The sequence below is a fragment of the Tinamus guttatus genome, unplaced genomic scaffold (genome assembly GCF_059628265.1).
Source record: "Tinamus guttatus ecotype Peru unplaced genomic scaffold, ASM5962826v1 Tinamus_guttatus_pri_ptg000311l, whole genome shotgun sequence".
NCBI lineage: Eukaryota > Metazoa > Chordata > Aves > Tinamiformes > Tinamidae > Tinamus > Tinamus guttatus.
Genome location: NW_028288845.1, coordinates 1,562,003 through 1,583,780, shown reverse-complemented (window position 1 = coordinate 1,583,780; position 21,778 = coordinate 1,562,003). Strand labels below are relative to the sequence as shown.

At 44.9% G+C, this 21,778-nt stretch overlaps 1 protein-coding gene across 1 annotated transcript in view; it reads right to left on the bottom strand.

The window, feature by feature from the left end:
- The window catches only part of NYAP2 (neuronal tyrosine-phosphorylated phosphoinositide-3-kinase adaptor 2), a 118,667-nt gene that overhangs the window by 28,661 nt on the left and 68,228 nt on the right, over positions 1 to 21,778 (bottom strand). Inside the window, exon 5 of the mRNA XM_010220024.2 lies at positions 5,839 to 6,051. Within this exon, the coding sequence (XP_010218326.2) occupies positions 5,839 to 6,051 (213 nt within the window). The remainder of the gene's footprint in view (positions 1 to 5,838; positions 6,052 to 21,778) is intronic.

The following is a 21,778-nucleotide window of genomic DNA, read 5'->3' as shown; positions in this document are numbered from 1 at the left end:
AAAACAGTCCTTTCATCTAGCATCAAAGAAATAAAATCTATCACACTCAGATGAAGTATTAGCTCCTTCTTTATCTCCATGTAATATATTTTATAGTACTAAGAAAACTATTGCAATACCCATGGTGAACTTTACCAAGAGAGAGGTTCCACACGAGGCTCCATGTAGCTTTTTAAAAGTTTGAGATTGCCTTATGCACTAAAAGGGGAAATGCTCCTCTTTTTAATACCCATTCCATTGGCTTCAGTGGAGGTATTTTTCAACTGAATAATTGCTCTATTCTCCCACAACTTGTGCTGTGAATAACAGCTTCCTACTGCACACTACTGTGAAAAAAGAGAGTCCCTAAATGGTCTGTCACAGAAGCGATGCCCAACTCATTTCTCTGTATCCTGCCACATGTTGTCTTTCCTGTAAACTTTATTGAATGTACTGAAGCTAACAGGATTTTGAGTACAATGATCACTTGAAATAGCAGCTTCTCCTTTTGGCTGTTTAAAAAGGAGAGAAACAAGAGATGGTTTCTAGTGAAAGTACCATGTGGACCATACTGAGACAGCTCAGTGCTGACATCTGAAATGAACAGTCTGGAGAGCGCTTGGTCCCTCTGTGGCAGTGACGTGTGGCGCAGAGCAGGGGACTGTGCCAGCCAGCCTGATGAGCACACAGGGAAGCCTCTGTAAATATTTGCTCTCTCAGGAGGATCCGTTTGCTTAAGGTCAATGATATTGTGTGGATCTACGTGTGTATTAAGGTAGCAGAGAGCCACATGTCTGCACTGTGCTTTGCTTTACTGTGTGTCCTCTGGTTCTTAATAAAAATCGCCAGGGAGAGGGAACCAAGGGCTCCCCTCCAAAAACAAGACCTGCTCTGAATCCACAATCAGGAGCTTTTTGACATTGCTGTAAGCCCCTCAAATAGCAACCAGGGCTAAGAGCTTACTGCTGAGCTACCAAGCTCACAGGCACATGTCTAAGTGCTTTACTGGCCAGGGGCCAGGGGATGCAGAGCACGCGAGCAACCATCAGCAGTGCCCGTTGCAATCAGTGGGCATCCCGAGGCTTGAACCCAGCAGACTGCTCAGAGACTGTAGACTTTGTCTAGAAATGTCAAGCACGAATGTGTTCAAAAGATTCAGCTGCTATATTTAACTGCTGCAATGTGTGGAGTATTGTTTTGCAGAGCTTCAAATGACACTTGCTCTGTGCCTCGTGGCTCGCGCGGCCTGACCCCCCTCCAGGCTCCAGGTCCGGATGCAGAGCAAGGCTGGCGGGGTCAGCAGGGACCTGTCCCCGAGCCGTGCCCGCGAGCAGCGCGAGGCTCCCGGCAGCCCTGGGGGCCGCGTCGCAGCCGTCGGCCCTGCGTAACCCTGCAAACGTGGGCGGCCCAAACGGGACCAGCACTAATGGACCTGTGGGTGCCCACAGGATCACACGTGGGTATTACGGAACAGCCCCAAAGGACAGCGTGAGGGATGACAACCTTACGAGAAAACGCCCAACACAGAAATGTAGACTTTCCATTTACAAACAGGATTGCCTAAAATCGGGTGCCTAATTATGGATTTAAGCACCCACACAAATGTCCTGTCTTTCAAAAGTGTTATCAAATGCTGTCATCTTAAGTGTAGATAAATCAGTTTGATTGGTTGTAGGGTTATTTGGGAGGGGTGCCTGTGACTTTTAAAGCAGAATGTTGAGATGAGACATGATTTTTTGGAGATATTTTTCAGTTTTATACCATTGTGATATGGTTTCCTATATTCTCCAGAAATACAACAGCTCTCCACGATTTTTATTTTTGGATCTTAACTGGAAGAGTTCTTTTATTCAGCCAAGGGAGACTTCATTCTGCCTATCCTAATCTTAATTCAAAAAAATACTCTGCCTGTCACTTACATTGGAGAAGCTTCTTATCCTGTCACAGTCTCTTCTTTGCACATGAAAAGAGAAATATTGCTTATTTGCTACAGCTGCCAAGAAGCACGTTTTGAATTAAACAAGGCGATGTGGCAGGCTATGGAGTAATCACATGCAAAAAAATGAAGAAGGAAAAAGAAAACAAGTATAGTGGGGAAATGCATCACACTTACTGTCTTCATATTAGCTCAGCCATATTGGTCTCCCCAAAAAGGTGAGTAAGCTGTAACAAAGCTTGAAAATACAAAATCTGAAGGTTGAAGAAAGTGTGTGCTAACACTTTGCCAGTTAATATTTTTTTGGACTTGAAGCTGCTCAGTGAATTGATCTTAAACTGAACTATTTTCAAAAAAGAATCACTAAAAACTGTGTAACTCAGTGTAGCAGAAATCAAAAAGGTCGAAACAAATCAGATTAAAAAAAGATGCATTAGATGAGGTCTATTTTAAATTAAGGTTTGTTCTAAACTGCTGTGTTTCAGGTCCACGACAACACCTTAGGCAATGAAGTCAGGAATAAACAAATTCAACTGGCAATGCTTTCTATTTTTCTTTTCTTTTTCTTTTTCTTAAACTTTCCCCTGATTATTTTCCGCTGCAGCATCTGCCATAGGATAGTGTCGCTCTCAGGCTCTGGACCCCATGGACAGTTCGGCACTGGCGTTATTCCGAACGACGGTGACGCCGCCGGGTTGGCGCGCAGCCGCCGGGCGCAGGGTAAGCGGCACTGCGGCCCCTGGGCAGCGCTCGGGCGCTCCCCACGCGCCGCGGCACCGTCCCCGCCACGGCGGCAGCCCCAGCGCTGCTCCCCACGAGACGCCGGGCGCTCGCGGAGCCCGAGGGCACGAGCGGCGCGAGGGCACGAGCGGCGCGAGGCAGTGCCAGAGGCAACCCCTGGGATGCACCTTGCTCACAGGGCTACTGCCACCTCCGGGACTGCATTGCCTGAGCTTGCAGACGCCCTGAGGATTTAGGGGCACAGTGATACCTTAATATTGCCTTTGAGGAGAGAATTTGGCGTTGGTGGGAACCCCCAGCCTTTGGGTGGAGAGAACTGCTGCTCTTGGCCGCTGATCCCTCCTCGGGCCGACGAAGGCACCTTGTGCCTGGTCTTTCCCAAGCGTCGCTGCTTTCCCGGACAGCTGGCGCTTAGCTCGTCATTCCTTCTGCAATTCCACCTCAATTCTAACCACTAATTCCAGTGAAGGAAGGGCAGTTGCTTCCTCACCAATTATCTGCTAGGTTTTCAACTCGAATACTAAATGGGTCGGCTGAGTGACAAGCTGATGGTGATTTAAAAATAGGACACAACAGCTAAGCAGACTATATGAAATATGTAAAAGGCAGTGCAATGCTTGTCACTAGCAGCAGGTGGCAATGCGAAATGCTTCATGGTTGCAGTTTAAAAAAAAAAAAAAAAAAACTCAGCATTCCAGAAAATACTCTTCAAAGCTCCTGGCAGGAAGCTATCCCAGCCTTCTGTTTCACAGAGCTCCTTTGGCTTTTCACTACAATTGCAGTGAGTTTCTTAACAGCCAGCCTGCCCCAAAAACACTGACATCCCTTTCTGTATGAAACAATAGATGCCAAGAGACAGAAAGGGGCCTTGATGAATTGCATGGCAGATAAGAGGTCAGTCAGTCACTGGGGATAGTAATGTCCCTGTGCATCTAACAAGGCAGGCTCCTTTGAAAAAAAAATGAAAAAGAAGTTGAAGTTCTTGCCTGGAGATAGCCCATTTTCCCTCTGATCATCCTTGCCAGGTATGGGGATCTGGAGAACCCCATAAAATCACCAGTCTCACATTGTCTGTTGGTTGCATTCTAACTCCTACTCTATCCTCTCAGCAGAATGGCCCATTCAACATACATCAGAAAAGTCCCTCTGGATTCTGCCCCTGTTACAGCAGAACAATTCAACCTTGTTTCTTCAAATTGTCCCCGCAGCAGTCTGGGCCCAGTGCAAACTAGGAGGTAGGCTGCAAACTGTGGTGTTTCAAGGACTTGCCCACACAAACATAGGCTTTTTCTCTCTTAACTATGATGCTGGAAAGAGAACAAGAAATCACTGTAATGGGGATTGCCCTGCCCCAATTTTATTTGGCCCTGTGGCAAATCTAAGTTGCAAACTGCTAGCAAAACATCACTGTATCTCCTTGACTCCAGAAAGCATTTCTATCCATACATACTAAATCTCTGCTGTTGCATTCTGTTACAACTCTAATTTATTTGCAAAGAATGAACTGCTATAGCTCATGTGCAAGTTTGCTGGTGAGAGCTGTGTGCAGCATTTTGAATGCAATGCCCCACCGACCGAAGGCAAAACATGTTACTCAGGCAACTGCTAGAGACACAGGGGAAAAATATTTGGAGCAGACGAGAGGCAATATTCATCAAATGAAATGTCATAAAAACTGTGTGGAAAGAAAAATCATAATCAACTCTGAGTTCTTCATCATAAAAAAGGAGTCTAAATTCAGTCCATAAAATATTCCCGTAATTTTTCTTTCCATATGAGCCTTTGAAAGTCCTAGCTATGTAAGACAAAGACACAGTCAACTAAATCAAGGAATGATTCAACAACTATTGCAGTCTCCTGATGCCAAATAAACAGTATGGCCAACATGTTTTGTCTCCTTTTGGAGATCAGCCAAGCCTTTAAAATAAAACTTATGCAGAAAGGTTGGACAGATGTATTTTGCTAAGAACTCACTCCATACTCTCATTTCCCTTCCATTCTGTGCAGTACTGTTCATCTGGCAGAACTGAGGGGGGTTGGTAGGCACCGCTGGCCTTATCATCTGATCTCCTATTATTCTGATTTGGTACATTTGAATCCTGTTTTATTGGCATTAGCATAGATGATTGTAGCACTAAGAACAAGGTCTCTCTAGTGTAGGCTTTAATATAGCTGGAGGCTTTTATCTGCCAAATTCCTACCTACCAAAATGCATTATGAGAACTCCCAAGTAAACAAAAGGAATTAACACCCAAATAACCTGTGGCTAAAGGCATGAGATTTGCAGGAAAGTCACTTTTGCTGCCCAGTGAGGACTGGCTGAGGGGATTATAGCAAAAGACGCCAGAATAAAAGATTGAAGCAAAGGATATACTAGCAAAGTTTGTTCAAACTGAGTTTCTGGAGTCATTTCAAGCAATGCAAGGAAAGAGAGAGATCCACTGACATTTTGAAGTGTATCTTTTTCGCAATCAAACCAATAAGGCAGGAAGTTTATCTTTTAAGCGACCTGTCAAATCTTGAAAAGCGGCACTGTCCTGATTATCCCAGAGCTATACACAGCACAGGTGCATATCCCTGCGCCATGCGTGTTTGGCTTAGTTATTTTATAAAACAGGCTGCATTACGTTTCAGTGATTTACAACAATTCACTTCTATATATAAGTGAATTTAAGTGGTTTAAATGGACATACATGAATTTCAGATTTTATAGCCACTTTTCTACAGATTTGTATGTAAGCATAAAGCATCGTGGCTGCCTGTGCACATCAGTAATGCCTGTCTTCTCCCTGTACACATTGGTGAGACAGTCTTGTTGCTGCACAGTGGCATTTGGTCACTGCATGTGACATCTGAGTTTCTGAATGTCCTCCTGAGGTGCAACTGGCACAGAGACTCTTTGCCAGAGTGTCCCTCCTCAGTGTCCGGCAGAATTCTTTATTTCTGTTAAAGCAGTTAAATGGCATATTTACATTACTTACCATGATCCCAAGCCTGTCCAAATACAGAGCACAAGGAGACAGCTTAATACTGCAGGAGCTTAATGGGGAGATTCTGTGAGCTATCTGGGAGTCTAAATAATATAGATGTTTACTTCCACCTGCAAATTGTTGACACAATTGCTCAATTGACAGCTCACAAGGAGATTGATGAGATATTCCTTGCTCTCTACTTGGATGTACCTGAGCTGTTGCTTCCAGCCAACATGGTTGGACTGACAGAGGATCTTCCCAGCCTGCTGGATACGACCGGCGGTCCCGGTGTGCCATCCCATTCCTGAGCTTTGACTGGCTCCCTGGAGGAAGCTGTCCCGTGATGGCCTCCCCTCTCCTTGTTCTCCAGCTTTGGTAGTGGTTCAGTGCTGTGACTTCTGATCTTCAGCTCATCCAGCGGTTCTACAAAATACACAAGACCACACTTCATTACAGTCTGCCTCTAATTACCTGTATCATGTAGGAATCTTTCACTCAATATTCCATATAAAGTAATCATAAAACCTTCTAAAGGCAACTTAAAATTTTACCTTCTGTTCCTAAAACCTGTACTGAGGGTTAGTTTCAATACAGTTTAAAATTACCAAAACCAGATGTTTTAGGTTGGTACAATGTGACTTTCTTGTTACAACTTTTCATGCTACAAAATCATTCTTTCTGAAAATGATATCCCATCAAAATATGCTTTTAGTAACAATTTTCGAAAAGATCTTAATTATTTTCAGGTGTCATTTCTTTGGAAATAACTTCTTCTCCAGGTACTTTCCAAGGAAGCTCTCTCCTAAAGCAATACTGTGCAAGTAATACATTTGCAGTTGTCGTGAGCACTAATAACAGGTAGGTGACCCGTAAAAATGTCCAGTGTTAATATTTCTGGTGTGCCCAGCACCGTGACCTAGAGGATAAAATTTCACTTGGTGGAAAAATCCTTGAAGTCAGAAAATGACGTGCAACACCATGAGTCAATAAAAGAAGGAGAAATTTCAAAAACACAGGTGAATGATTTTTCAAGAGAAGCAGCGATGCCTGCTTTCTTCACAGCTGCTGGTTTTCTGTTCCTTTCTGACACTCTTATTTCATTTCTTGCAGGTTGAGCAACACACCAAACAAACAATCTATTCCTGAACTCTTCCATCTGTTGCTGTGAAAAATCCCCAAGAAAAGCCACATACTGAAGGCACATTAAGAAATTACTTTAAATCATAACAGTTCATTACAATTCAAACTCTCAATTTAGTCGTCCAGGTTTATAAATGGTCTATTCTAACTTCAGTATGCTCTATTTTAACTTTAGTACGTAGCAACAGCCTGGGGATTTACATTTCACGCAGATGGCCAACCTTCCCTTCAGCCCTCTCTCTCTGCGGCTATAAGAGACATTCCCAAGATGTGGGAGCGCCACGGGGAGGCCGCAGTGCCGGGAGCCCCGGGCAGGCTGGAGAGGAGAGCAGCTCCCCAGGGCCCTGGTAGGACCGCGGTGGTCGTGGCCTGCGGAACTCCTGGGGACACTACGGCAGCCTTGGCCTCAGCAACAGCTTCTTCCCCCCAGCAAGAACCAGGTCAGCGAGAGCTGCCACTCACGCGCCGCAGCCCCAGAAAACAGCCACCTTCATCCCACTTCCATCCATACAGGGCTGAAAAACCCACCCTGGTTCATCCTTGCTCCAGCAACCAGTGGTACAGGTGATATTAGCTCTCTAGATGGAATGCAAGAGACCTTGTCCATGGGCAACAATAATAAAAAACGGCATTTTGGGTTCTTTGACATTGTAGTCGGCAGATGAACTGGTTTGTAAGAAACAAAGCAATTACTATTAATTAATAGTAAAAATAAAATTTAATAATATCCTGTGCCAACCTCTAAGGTGTTTTTTGTTATTCACAGCAATGTGTCCAGCTGAAACCTATATAACAACCTCAGTTGAGCAAGTCATATAAATAGTATTCAGCAAACATTTTGTGTGACAAAGACGCTCAAAAATCAAACTGCTTCCTTGAACTTTTAGGTCACTCACCTACTTTAATGTATGCAAAAAGACACTGCAATGAAAACCCAAACTGCTTGTTTTTCTCATTGGCAACCCCAGCAGGACACAAGGTCAAATAACAGTCTGCATCCACACAACACGATGGCTGCCTTTCAGGGGCCTTTGCTCTGAAATGTCTGTGACAGCTCCGGCTGCGACTGCGTACAGAGTCTTGCTCATACAAAGAGCCTTGCACAGAAATATAGAGGCCGAGTTAAAAAAAAAGACAAAAGATGCTCTCTACCTTATGTTTCCTCTGGGCATTGATAAATCAGAAAATACTGCCACTGTGCTTTTTCCACATAACAGTTATGAGCAAATATATTTCAAATGCTTCTATAAACCAGAAGTATCCGCATCCTCTGGATGCCATATATTTGGAAAAGGGAAGAGATGGGTAAGGTTTCAGAGTTTTTTAGAGGCACATACAACATCCCCCCTACTAGAGGCTTCAGCCTAGGCTCCAACTTGCACCTTCCAGCAAAACCAGCAGGGATTGCAAAGGGCGGAATACACTTTCAACAGCGCAGAGCCAGGCCTCACGAATGCCCCATCAGCTGAATGCATCATTCAACAGGGTCAATTGACCGTGTCATTTGGCTGCCACCAGCAACGCTGTGACTACCTGATCGAGAAGCGTCCCCACGAGTGTCCCACGGAGCCCGCGGCCCTGCGACACTTGTCACGCGCGGGCAGCCCTGAGCTGCGCTGCGGCTCCGCGCGGAGCACCGAGCACAGGGCAGGGATCCCTCATTTACCCAAGAGAACCGCTTGCACTTGCTGCTTGATAAAAATGGTTTGCGCATTCTTGGCTTTATTGTCAGCAGAATCAAAATGCAGCAGTTCTCTGCAAACAGCTGGAAACAATGGAAATATTCAGCCTAAATAAAAACTTGGCTTATAGAGCATTTCTTTATAAGGTGTAGAAAATCACTTTTCAGCTGGCTGTCTAGACTTCATAAATTTGCATTCCACTATCCTTGCTTGGTGATTTTCTGTTCTCAGTTTATCTAAAAAGTAATATATCCTAAAAATGAAAAGCAGATTGAAGCAGATTATAATGTCATGCAACCCATCACAGCACCCAAATCACTGTCATTTGCTGATCATTATCAGTAACGCTGATGCACAGTCAGAAAAACAGGTTAGCATTTTGTATAGCCTTTTGTAATATTACGTTCCCTGCTCACTTCAGAATACATAAATAATGAAAAAAATAGTCATTTTTAATATCTCACTTTTTCTCAAATATTTTGTGGGGAAATGATTTTAAAATTATTTTGGCTTCGCTGATGTCTGTCATTGGGAATAACACTCAAATTTGTTTTAAAAATCACCATGCAAGTTGTTGCTGGATGCAAAAGGCTTCCGTGCTCCCCCCGCCAGGCCCTGGGGCATTACTGGAGCCTTCGGGGGCCGTTTTTGGCCTGTGAGCCGCTGCCTGCTGCAGACGCAGCTCCCTGGAGCGAGCGCGGCAGCACGAGCGCCGTGTCCGGCGGCAGCACGTTCACGACGCCGCGTTTCCCCTCGCGCCGTGTCCGGCAGCAGCACGTTCACGGCGCCGCGTTTCCCCTCGCGCCGTGTCCGGCGGCAGCACGTTCACGGCGCCGCGTTTCCCCTCGCGCCGTGTCGGGCAGCAGCACGTTCACGGCGCCGCGTTTCCCCTCGCGCCGTGTCGGGCAGCACGTTCACGGCGCCGCGTTTCCCCTCGCGCCGTGTCCGGCAGCAGTGCGTTCACGGCGCCGCGTTTCCCCTCGCGCCCTCGGCAGAAAGCAGGACCCGCGCGTTGCTCCTGCCCAGGGTCCCCCACGGCGCGGGAGCCTCCCACTGACCGCGAGACAAACTGCAATATTCTTAACAAGGGAAACACTGCGGAAAGGCTGGGATTTACCAGACCCCTTTATCCGCACTGATCCCATACTGAAAAGATGAACTCTAAGCGGTCACACATATTTTGCTGAAAGGTAACAGGACTTTCTGCACAACTTTTTATTTGGCAAGTGCAGTAACGCAGCTACTAAGATACCTCAGACACCTCCTGCTGCTAGAAGCCCTTGCTGGGAGCCAGGGGAGGCGGCTGGGACTGTGCTGAGTCGCACGATGGCCGCGGGCAAATCTGCCAGCAGCCAAGCGCTGCGTTTGGAGAGCTGACATTATTATGGAAAGCATCTTTATTGTTCAATAGCTCCTAAGCCAAAATAATACATAGAAATGTAAATTTCAAGAAATAATTCACTGTGTTAAATATTTATGGATACATAAATATCCATAAATATCTAGTTGGTTAAGATTCCCATAAAGGCAGTCAAATGTTTTGAGCTCTTCCAGGTGTCATCTTATTTCAATATTCAGAAACTTGCATTTTCCTCATTTATTTCACCTAAATCCCAGGCTTTTCTGTTTCAAGAAAAACATGGTACCTAAAAACTCTTAAGAGAGAACATATTTTCTAAATAATTGGCATGTACAACTTCCCCTTTATGAAAGATCCTTTACAGGCTGCACACCCTAGACAGTTGCATGTGAGCTGTGGTACTGGAAGACTTGTAAATGCTAAAGAAAGCAGGAAACCTAGTTAACCTGAAACTCAGAGCAAAGTGAACTGAAAAATACAGCTAAAGAAAACATTTTACCCAAAAACTATTATTCAAATGAATACATAGTCTGTGGCCAGTCTGCTGCTGGGTTCCTAAGCCTGAATTAATTTCAGGTCCTTGATGTTTCTTATTGTAATGCTAAGTGCTAAACAGCACATTTTTATTATTATTTGGGGGGCTTTTGGGAAGAGAGAAAAGCAATTGTCTGAGGGAACTGCAAACGCGGGCTGTTCTGCAGCATCTTGCTCAGCTGTGAGCTGAAATGTGTAAGCTAGTCAGCCATGCATTATTCATTTATTCTTTTTTCTGTGTTTGTTATAAACCCAAATAAATAATACATCACTTCAGGCAAAACTTCCCTACTTTGGGAAGCGAATGGTGCTACTCCTAGGGTCTAAAATGAAGCCTCCGCATACCCATATAATGGTACGGAATGGGCTTGCCTGCCACGTCCACCAGCACCCACTGAGCAGGGTCCCCGGAGCGCCCGGCGAGCAGCACAGCTCCTCCTCGTGCACACCACGGATACTTCAGTTACCTCGAGAGCACATTGCAAAAGCAGAGCTGCTTTTTAATGGCGTTCTTGATCTGTGCTTGTTTGGCTGATCTGTGCAGCTATGCAAGTGCCCTGAGCCCTCCCAAAGAAACAAACAGGCTATTAATACTGCATGCAAGAAACACAGATAATGCTCAGTGCATAAGACATTTTTTCCAAAAAACCAAGAATATATTATATTGTCAATGAAAGACATTTCCTCATCTCTATTAACTATGGTGGTTTGTCTATTCTGACTTCATCTCATTGCTAATTAAGCAGAAGTTTGCTTTGCATATCAATTTTTAATACTCCTTTTCTACAGTTAAGTGAGAGTTGCAGCAGCCAGCTTGTTCAATTAACAGCAGCACTGACCTAGTTCCATGCAAAATCAATAGAAAGCCCGAAAGAGTCTCACCAACCATCTAACATTTAAGGAGACAGGGCTGAAACGCCCTGGGCTCCTCGGCAGCGTTTCTCTGAGCGAGCAGGGCAGGTCTGATTTGGTTTTCAGTGCGACCCAGCGCCCGGCCCCTCGGAAGCTGCGACGCTCAGGTCTGCCCGCGGCCGAGCGCCAAGGGAGGGCAGGGAGGTGCCCCCGCGCTCCCGGCTTGGCTGCTCTCCGCGGCTTTCCCCAAGCCACGTGTGGGCAATCCTGGCTAGCACAAAAACCAGACAGGAAGAGGCAGAGCCCACACAGCAGTCAACTGCAGACCAAGCGAAAGAAGAAATGGATTTATAAGAAAAGATCATACAAAGCTTTAGAAGAAAGATTAGAGAAAAATTCAGCTTACACATGAACCAGAAATCTGAGAAAGTAGGACAGCTTTCTGAAGAGAGACAAAGAGATTCTCATACGCTGAGGGTGCTGCGGGAACAGACCATTCCAGAAACTGCACTGGGAATTTCTGAGGAATCATTATGGGAGTAAGCCATATCCTATGAAAATTACAAATCTTAGAATCCATCTGAAAAAAACATTTTTACAGTTTCAATTAATTTAATCTCCCAACATCAGACAAAGTTTTAAAAGTCCTGCCTTGCAAGACAAACATTGTTTGATAACCTACTGTAAGAGGAGAAACACCCTTGTATATTGATGACCAAAAAAACTGAAAACTTTCTTTTTTATCATAAAGAATATCATTTGATTTAAAATGGTTAAATTGTGATTCATATTGTAGAAGTGATGCCAATATACCATTTCCTTTTTCCAAAGGGACCGTCGTCATTTCGCAACGATTTCCTGCCATGCTGCACTCGATGTGCCCAGCCCGCCTGTTCTGCGGCAGTTCAGCTCGCAGCCTGCTCCTACCTCCAAAAAGGCAACATCTGGAGCATTTGCAAAGCATTTTCCTGGCGTATTACCGAAGTGATTAGAAAGCAGCGTCCTGGGATTCTCACCATTAAATCAAATAGCATTCCTGGAAAGGATGCCCTTTCGGCATCCTGTTAAGAGGTTTACTTAATAACTATTTACCTCAGACTAGTCATGATTAAATAATTAAGCAGAACACTTTATTCTGACTTTCACTGCAGATTTCTGTTTTGACTCTCCTTTCAGAGCTGGCTCTGCTGGCAATAGGTGACTTGCACTTAGGCCCAATGCAAGTCTCTGTGCTCCAAACCTCTTCCTCAGGCAAAGCCCTCGGCCCATCAAGTCACAGGGAATTTGACTGACTTCAACAGAGCAAGGATTTTCCTTCCAGCAGTTACTATTCTGGGCTAGCCGGCCAGGCTCATTAGTGTGAATTTATTGTAGTGGATGTGGGTGAGTTACAAACGTCTCTCTCGCACAGCGTGTGCCCCCGCTGCCCTGCTGCTCGCCCATGCCGCCCCTTCAGGCAAACAGCTCCGCGCACACACGCGCTCGCACCTGCGGACGGGGACATTCGCGGTCTTTCTGTTCAGGTGCCTCTTCCCACTAAAATAGGAGCTAACGATGAGAAGGGGTAGGATGGCTGTATTCAAGGGGAGAAGTCTGAATGCTGCCATCCTGCACCCATCCTTCTTGGTGCACACGTTGGTGTCGCTGACACCAGGCCGGGCTCCGCAGCGACACGCGTGTTTGACACTGCACACAGCGTCACCCCAGCCCCAACCCAGACCTCGACAACCAGCACCGTCATGTGAAACGTGGGCATCAGGGCAGCAATCAGAGCCGCTTGCTGCACAGAGCTGCCCAACTGCCACCACCACTCACTTGGCAAAGCAGAGCTTAGCTGGAGGCTGCTCTTGGTCTCCGTCGTGCCCGTGTGCTCTGCCCGCTGCCCAGCACGGCCACCGCGTTGTCCCCATTTTGTGCTCACGCTCTGGGGAGGCTGCACTGCAGACGTGCCCGGCACTGCCACGGGGAGCAGGAGGGACGCGCGAGCCAAGGCCCAAACACCCAGGGACTTCAGAAAAATGTTACAGAACGGAGCTCGTGACCTTATGCTTAAAAGCTTCACTTTGAAAATGCCAATCTATACTAGAAGCACGGTCTATATTAAACTTGACAACATTTTTGCTGTCAGGTTTTCAACTAAAAAATAGCCTTTGAACTGCACTGGCAGTTTGGATACTTTTTGTTTTTTATTGCTTGATCACTTCCACCTTTTTCTAAAGCCTAAATCTTCCTTCAGATTCAGCAGTAAATTAAAATTTCTTATTTGTCAGAAAAATGTAGACTGAGTAATGTGCACTGGCTGTAAAAACTGGTGACAGAAACACCCTTTTCATGCACAAAAAAAAAAAAAAGGGAAGTTGGACTAAACATAAACTTCCTGTATGTTTTTGCTGTATTTTAACTGCTTACAAAGCCACTTTTACTAATGCTTTTCTTTTACTTGACTCCTTTAACAAATTAGGAAATTTACTTTTCCTTTTTAGAACAAATGCCCCATTTGCATTTTTTTCTACCAAATTATCAGAAAAAAATGAACTCTGAAATTATCTTGACAACGGTCCTGCCTCAATTTTGATCCCAGCTTCACAAAGCCAGACACAAGCCCACGCCGTTTCGGCCTGGGCTCTGCCTTGGCTGGGCCCAGGCGCCAGCACCTTTGCTCTGCGGCCAACCCTGCAGGCTCCCTACGGCAGAGCGAATCCTCTCCGCTGTTCTTCCTTCTCGTGCCTCTCTGCTTCCGAATGAGAGGACCCGTTTTGTGAAGACTTTCACGCTTGCCAGCCGAGCACCCACACGTGCCAGCAGCACCGAGCACGGCACTGAGGAATACCCGGAGCCACGGGCGCTGCTGCGGTGCCTTGGGACAGCGCGGCACCAGTGCGGCCCATATGCACTGCATACGGGTAGCATCGCCCGGGCAGCCAAACTGGTTTGATTTCCTGGAAAAAGGTACCTTCTGAGTCATGAATGTGAGTCACACATACAGATAAAGTCATTCCTACCTCCGGCAAATTTAAACGTGCAGCTTCTCTCTCAGGCGAGCAGTGCCAAGAACAATAGTTCTCCTCACTCGCTCTCAAGTGAAGCCTGAGGATGGCCTAATTGCCTGCTACTGTTGCACCCAAAAAATAACTATTAGGAATGGATAATTCTGTTCCGAAGAGTAAGGGTAACCTGAGTGCAAATTAATCTATTTTTTACACACATTATCTTGATGATTCTTTCCACTGTAAAATTTCCTGTACTTCTCACCTTACCTGCCCCTCAGATGTTTATAATCCCCTATAGCTCAGTATTTGAGCCAGAATTATGTTTATAACTCAAATTAAGCTATTTCTGACTGTTTGATCTCTATCATCATCAACAGATTCTCCGAAGGCCTAGGGAAAGCTTAAGAACAGCATATCCACCTTTTCTCAGTGAGGAGTTTGATCTAAGTTTTTTACCAGAATATTATAGGCCCTGTAAACCACACACTGACAAAAACACGTAGAATATCCTGCAGTCCCAGGTACTACATTGACGTTGCCTCCGTGTTATTCACTGCTACATTCTGGGTATATAAGCGCTCGGCTTTGCAGAGCAGGTCTGTGAGGAATGACATACAAATACAAGGAGAAAAGCCCTTTTGCCGTAATTTATAATGGGATGCACTGAAGTATGCCTTATCTCGTACTTCAAGGACCTTTGGATTGGGCCTTTAATGATGAGCTTAAGAACTGAGCTCACCCTGCCAGGAAGCAAATCAGACATGCCAGAAAACCTATGTTTTTAAAAATAGATACATAAGCCACTTAGCTTAAGAAATTGTCAGTCTTTGTTACACAGATCAGCACAGTAAAGACATTTCAAGCGACGTCAAGAAGCGAAGTAGCAGTCCCAAGTACCAGCGGATTTCAGAACTCCTTGTTCTTGCCTTCATTCTCTTCACCCCTGAAGTTCCCACCATAGTCCCTTAAAATCACAGAGCTTCTGCAGCTAAGTTTTAAGCACAGATAGGCATTTCATTAAACTACATCTCCTGGAAAGACGCGATGACAGCAGCTCAAGGGATCATGAAACTGGGTTTTAGATTCTAAGCCAGCAGGGAAGACTGATTTAACAATGATCTTGAGCAGTTCCTCTGGCTATGATGCAGATATTTCAGCTTCTGGGTAAGAAAAGACATTAAAAAAAAAGTTTCTGTTTTTCTTCCTGAGCTCTTGCACAAGAGGAACACCCAGACACCTGACCACGATGCCTCCTCTCTCCAACTGCACAGGGAATTTTAGCAAATTGCATTTATCCATTCCATTGAAGGAAAGACATGACTAGATTTCTGGAAAATGTCACCACCTCAAACCTTTTTTTGCAGCTATTTCCTATTTCTGGGCGCCCATGAATTGTGAATATTTCTGAATCAGCCATGAACTGTGTAGTCCCATCTGAAACAAAAAGACAATTCTCCAGCTCACCATTCTGTGCTCTGAGCTGATCTGGTCACAAAGGACAAATTTACTGCCTTGAAGCCAGAAACCCTGATGGTGTAAATGGGAGTAGCTCTCCCGATTTTGAATAAAGAGGAGATTTAGAGCTCCTGAGGATCTGGCCTAGAGGTTAAGATATTTCTGCGGCTTAGAAAGCACAGTACAGGGAAAAAAAAAAAAATCAATGACACTCAAAACTCCAAACCTATTATCCTTATCCACACCCTTAAGTGCAGCAAGTGTTGCTTCACCTATTGGTGACATTTACTAAATACACAGTAAAGGAGATGCCAGCAACTGAATTCAAGGTTTTCTTCCCCCCGCTATTTTTAACAGCTTCCAGAAAACATACACTTTCCTTGTACTTTGAACCTAAAAAGAAACTGATTTTCAGTGTTTTACCTGAAATTTTTACTTGAAACTTGATGGACAAAAAGAAAATAGCTTTGCTGTCTCTATTATTTTTTCTTGCTCTTCTCAAGTTGATCTCTTCTTCATAAAAATAAATGTTGATTAAATTGCTAACCAAAAATTGTATCAAGCAGCCAAGTAACATAAACAGAAGGAATAAATAAATCCATATACATCAATCAAAACCAGCAGCTGTTTCCAAAAAACCTGAGCAATTATTTATGAAATTATGTCTTCTTCAATGATTCTGTATACCCTAGCGATCCCGAGAGAGCCTGATTTTTGATGAGCCTAAATTGCTGAATTAGAAGAGGAGACAATGTCATGGTACCAATTAGCAAAACCACAAAATGCGTGTTTTCTATTTTAATATCTGTGTATAACACAGACATTCCTTCATCCCTAAAGTGGAGGGGACATTCCCCCCTTTTAGGGACTTGAACTATTCAACACCTTTGAAGCTGACATACGCATATGTGTATGAAAACAGCAAGTAAACCGGCGATACAGTATGTACTTCAAACAAGAAATAGGTACCCACTGAAATGTCTTTTCCAAACAGAAATTCTCAACTCTGGCATTTTCCTTGCTATTGTGTAAGAGCCAAGTTATCCGCACGCAACGCAAGACAAGACTGTGATCTGCAGCTGAGGCAGTGGAGCAGCACCCGGAGACCTGCGTTCTGCCACGGAGCTGCCACCCAGCCTGCAACACACGCAGCTGAGCTGAATTTCCTTGTCGTGGTTCTTTTCTTTTTGTTATTTACAGCGATTGCTCATGGGGGGACCCATGTCAGCTTCTACAAGAGGCTCCGGTTGGCCAGACTGGCTGATGTGTATTGAAATATTTAGCCTATTGATCACTTGTTTTCATATTCAAGGGTTGTCAACAGAGGACACCAATGAGAGGTATGGCTGAAGCAGCACTCGTGACTACTCAACTACAAAATGAACCTCGTTTTCTCAGAACTGTGGTTCCTGAATAATGCTGACCATACCTATGCTTACACTTCAGTCATTCCCAGTCCCAGATAAAACCAGCAGGCCAGACAGCTCATGGCTTTTATGACTGTAGATACATACAGCTCCTGTCTTGAATATGCACTTTCAAGCGAGCACCCAAAGAAAGTACTTCTGATGCTGCAATGCCCCAACTTGCTTCTATCTTAAAGTGGCAACTGCAAAAGAGTCTTCTTAAGGTTTGAGCTAAATGCAATCGACCTGTGGTAGGAACCATGTCCTATCAGTGGTGAACGAGCACCATCCTCTCCAAAGCTCATGTTCTCTTACCCTTCAGGCCTTTTTCTCTGATGTTGCTCCATGCTACTCGTCTACATTTTCTCTTTCAGGTCTACCTTCAGGACTGTCAAATGAGAAGTGATTACTGTGATCACAAACATATGTTCTAGTGAAACAGCTGTTTCTGTGTATCCGAATTTCGAGAAGTTAGCAATCTTACAATGACATATCAAGTCCACCTTCCTTGGTTCAAATCTGATAGGGAGCCACAGCTGCAAACTCCCTTTAAACATCAGGAATTAAAAAAGCACCATTTTTTCCATTATCACTCCTTGATTTCTCATGGGAGGGTCTCAGTAGCCCACAATCAAAATCTTCTCTTCTTTAACAAGTTGAACCACTTCTGCTCCTCCTTCATACACAATCTGACAGGTAATAATAAAATGTTTATGATCCCTAATGCAGCGGACACTGGCTAGGAACTGGAAATTTCGATGTTACCCCAATCTTAGGCACTTTCACTGCACTCCCAAAGGAGCACGTCGCAAACCTCCTCCCTGTTTGCGACCAGAGCAGACGCTGCGACGCTGCAGGCGGCGCCGCGGGAGCGGGGCCGAGCGCACCCAGCCAGATAACGCTGGTTACCTTTGGAAAGCTTCCCTGTAACCTCTGAGTGGTGACATGTTTTCATAGGGGGTCTGCAGGCTATGGGGCATGCTCCGTGGTGCCACACAAGAAGCAGGAAAGGTTAAAGCACAGTACCTGGCATGAATCAGCAATGTGTATATTTTTTACTCTTTCACTTCGTTTTCCATGCTTATGTCTCCCTTCAGTGTTCTGCAGGAGTTCTCACCATCTTTCTGCCTTTCTTCACGACCATCTTGCCTAACTTTTTCATTTCCGATTTGGCCTCACAATTTATTTTCCTTTGTTCTTTTCTCCCCACCTTCATAAATGTGCCCTAATGTGTATTTAAGATGCTAACAACACCCAAGAGGATTTTTAGAAGAGAGCACAGTAAGCGCATATGAAATCTGGCTGCACACATCACAACTGCAGCCAGTGGATGCTGAGCGCACTCGATAATGTCGCTGGGGCTTCGTCTCTTCAGAAAATGTGGCCCTGAGGTGACAGTCTCCTTAGGATCACTGAATTATCCTAATTCCCACTAATGCAATTTCAGTGAACTCTATAAAAGGAATTACAGAGAGAAAAGGAAAACATGGAAGAGTGAAGAGCAATATGGAAGTATTATAAGGGCAACTTTACTTGAATATTAAAATTGTTGACTGGAAATAAGGTTTGTGCAATCCCTCCTTCACAGAAAATAAATCACTCTTGAGGGCCCACAAATAAAAACTCAGTGGATAAATTCTGACTTTGGATCCAGGTTAAAATTTCCACAAAGACAGTTACAGTAACAACAGAGATGAGAAATAATTTTCTCCATAATTGCTGCAGTATTTTGCAAATACATTAATCTGAATCTAAAATCCAGTATTGTGCCATTTTTCAACTAACATATGGCAATGAGAGCTTCAGCAAGTCACAGAGGGCTGTGTCTTTGAGGAATCATTGAGCAACTTGCTTGAAATGTGCTCAGAATAATTTTATATTTTAGAAGTATATATTCATTAGTTTGCTAGCATGATTTCATAGGAGGGACATAACTTTTGTGGGTTTTTTTGTTTATTACCCTCTAAATCCTGAAAATCTTTTTAATGCTTGAACTAAATTACACTGAAGTGATAAATATGAAAACACAGCCTTCCCAGTTGGTCCTGTGCTATGCATATGGTCTCCAACAGCTTAAAAGAAACCCCTAGAACTGTGATTGCCTTAAGCTTTGCATAAGATTTGTAAAATTAAGATTTTCTCAGTCCATTTTCCACTATCTTTAGCTATGTATTATTACAGACTGCAAAAGCGATAGCCTGGACAGACTATATTTTCAAACCCCGAACATGTAGGATTTTTATGGTGGATCATGCTAATTGCAAGACATTCAGTGCTTGCTCTATGTGCATTTTCAACACATCTTACAGTGATTTCTACCTCTGTAAAGACTGAGCACAAACCCAGTTCTTTCTCCATGCAGTAATCCTACAGGATTAAGCCATACTGTAAATACCAGACAAATTACAATCGGATTAGATGGCAGCCTGTTCATTTACCCAAAACAGCTGCATTCCGGGGTCTTTTCACCACTGTCCTCTCCTTATAATATGGAAGATTTGTCCTTAAATGAACCTGTTTTCTATTTCATGTATCTCCTATCTTACCATTTACAACCAATAACATGCACTTTTCCACTTCCTAAAGTGCAAGCAGATTGCTCCTTGGGAAGCCATTTGGGAACCTCTTGTTTGTACAGACCTGCAGGCCAAAACTGACTTCATATTCATCTCTGGAGAGTCCCTTCATAGCCTGCAATCTGTCCCAGGCCACTGGGATATAGAGAAGATCTTTTTGGATTTTCCTATGGGATGGCAGCAAACAGATTTCCTGTGATTTCCCAGGACTTGAACTAATGACACATTTGCCGTGGGAATTTCCCTGGGTTCTTGCTAGTCTTTCTGCCTACCTCAGTGAGCACAAAGCCCATCAAATTTATGAAGCCTGCCAGATAGGCCCGGGCTAGCATGGGAATTTCTGCTCACTTCTCAACATGTTTAATAATGTTCAATTTTGTCTGCACTTCACCAAAATCTATCACTTTACTACAATTATTTGTAAATGTCACATCACATCCTTTGTAATTGTTCCCAATTACAAGAATCATCTTGCCTTTTAGACACAAATTTGCTTCCATCCAGTACACAAATCTGGTGTTATTGTATTTTTATTACTGCAATCACTTATGTAAAACTCTACTGAATCACAGAGGTAATGCAGGCCACAAAGATATTAAGGACAGATGAAGTGCAGCCTTTGCTGCAGGGACTCATATTCTGAGTATCCTGCTAATTCCATTCTCACCTTCACTTTTGATTTTGGAGTCATTGTTCCTGATCTGCAGAGATACATGAAAATAAATGTGCAAAGAAAGGGTGACTATATAAAACACTACTAAGAGAGCAAAAACAAAAGCAAGGTAATTCTGCTGCATCAGGTTACTCCTGAAGACTGATCCCAAAGGCCAGGACTGAAATACCACCTTGTCTGCAAAGCCTCTTGAGACCTCTGGCTGGCAACTAGATAGCCCGGAGCAGCGAGGATCTGCCCACGAGCTCAGCCTAGACAAGCAGTGCGTTACTGCCAGTGCTCTCCCACTGCCCCAGCAGCGCTATCCGGCCTGTGACCTTCTCCGTGCAGGGCCCTCCAGGTCTGACCCAAACCAACAGAGCTCACAAGCAGCCAAGGACACAGAATTGCTGAGCATAAATAAAGGGAGAAGCAGAAGAATTGAGTTTAGGAGTTTGCAAGTGTAAACAGCAGACAGCTTCCAGAATTATGTTTCCCTCACAACCACCTGCACACAGGCAGGACAAGGTGTGTGGACTGATACGTGCGGGAGATCAGGGACTTAGAGAGCCACTCTCAACCCAGAGAGAAGATAACAGTAATGGAGAAGCAGAGCAGAAAGAAGTGCAGCAGAGCAGCACTTGGAGCACTTGGCTGGCCCAGCACAGTTCCTGACCCAGGAGGGCCGCTTTGCAGCCCAGCACAGCACGGCTAGCCAGCTTCTCCCTACTCACCCGCTTGCACAGACTCTGCCAGCAGCTGCCAAGCAGCCCCGCACACAGCCTGTGCAGTGGGTGGTGGTCACGGCCACACAGGCAGCAAGCGAGCTGCCTAAGCTGGCTGCGGAGGAGAGGTGCGCAGAGGCCACCCGTGCGCTGATGGCACCGCGGGCACCCCGCGGTCGGCCTCGTCTCATTCGAGCTCGGGCACAAGCCGTGCTAGGTGGACCCACGTGAGCTAGCAAGGGTAGTCCCTGGCTTTCTGCAAACCTGAAGCGGGGACCTGAGGGCCCATGAACACCCCCCACTGCTGGGATGTTGTGAGCTCCTGAGGGTGCCTGGCAGCGATGCGAATCGCCACGCGGCCTGGACCGCACCGCTACGCGCAATGCAACAGAGCGGTGCAAACACAACCAGGGAGGCAGGGCAGAATTTGCTTCTCTTCTGTAGTAATAAGGTAACCTGGAAAAATGAAAAGGTAATATCTTCTTTTGTGAGAATATAAGCAAGAGTAGGTATAGCTGCCAAACAGGCAAAATGTGGCACTTGAACAAACATCGAGTCGGCTGTTCTCAAAATCATTCTTTCCGAGCTAGGTAGGCTTCAGGATTCCAAAGTCACAAGCTTGTTTGTTGAAGCTACAGGAGGAAGCATCCTGAGCCCACTTGGCTCAGTAACAAAAAGTTTTACAGCGAGGTTCCACTGCAAGACATCACTTTGGCACCACTGAACAGCAACACTTTCTGCAACAGAAATACTGGTGGCAGGTTCTGCTTTCACTCAC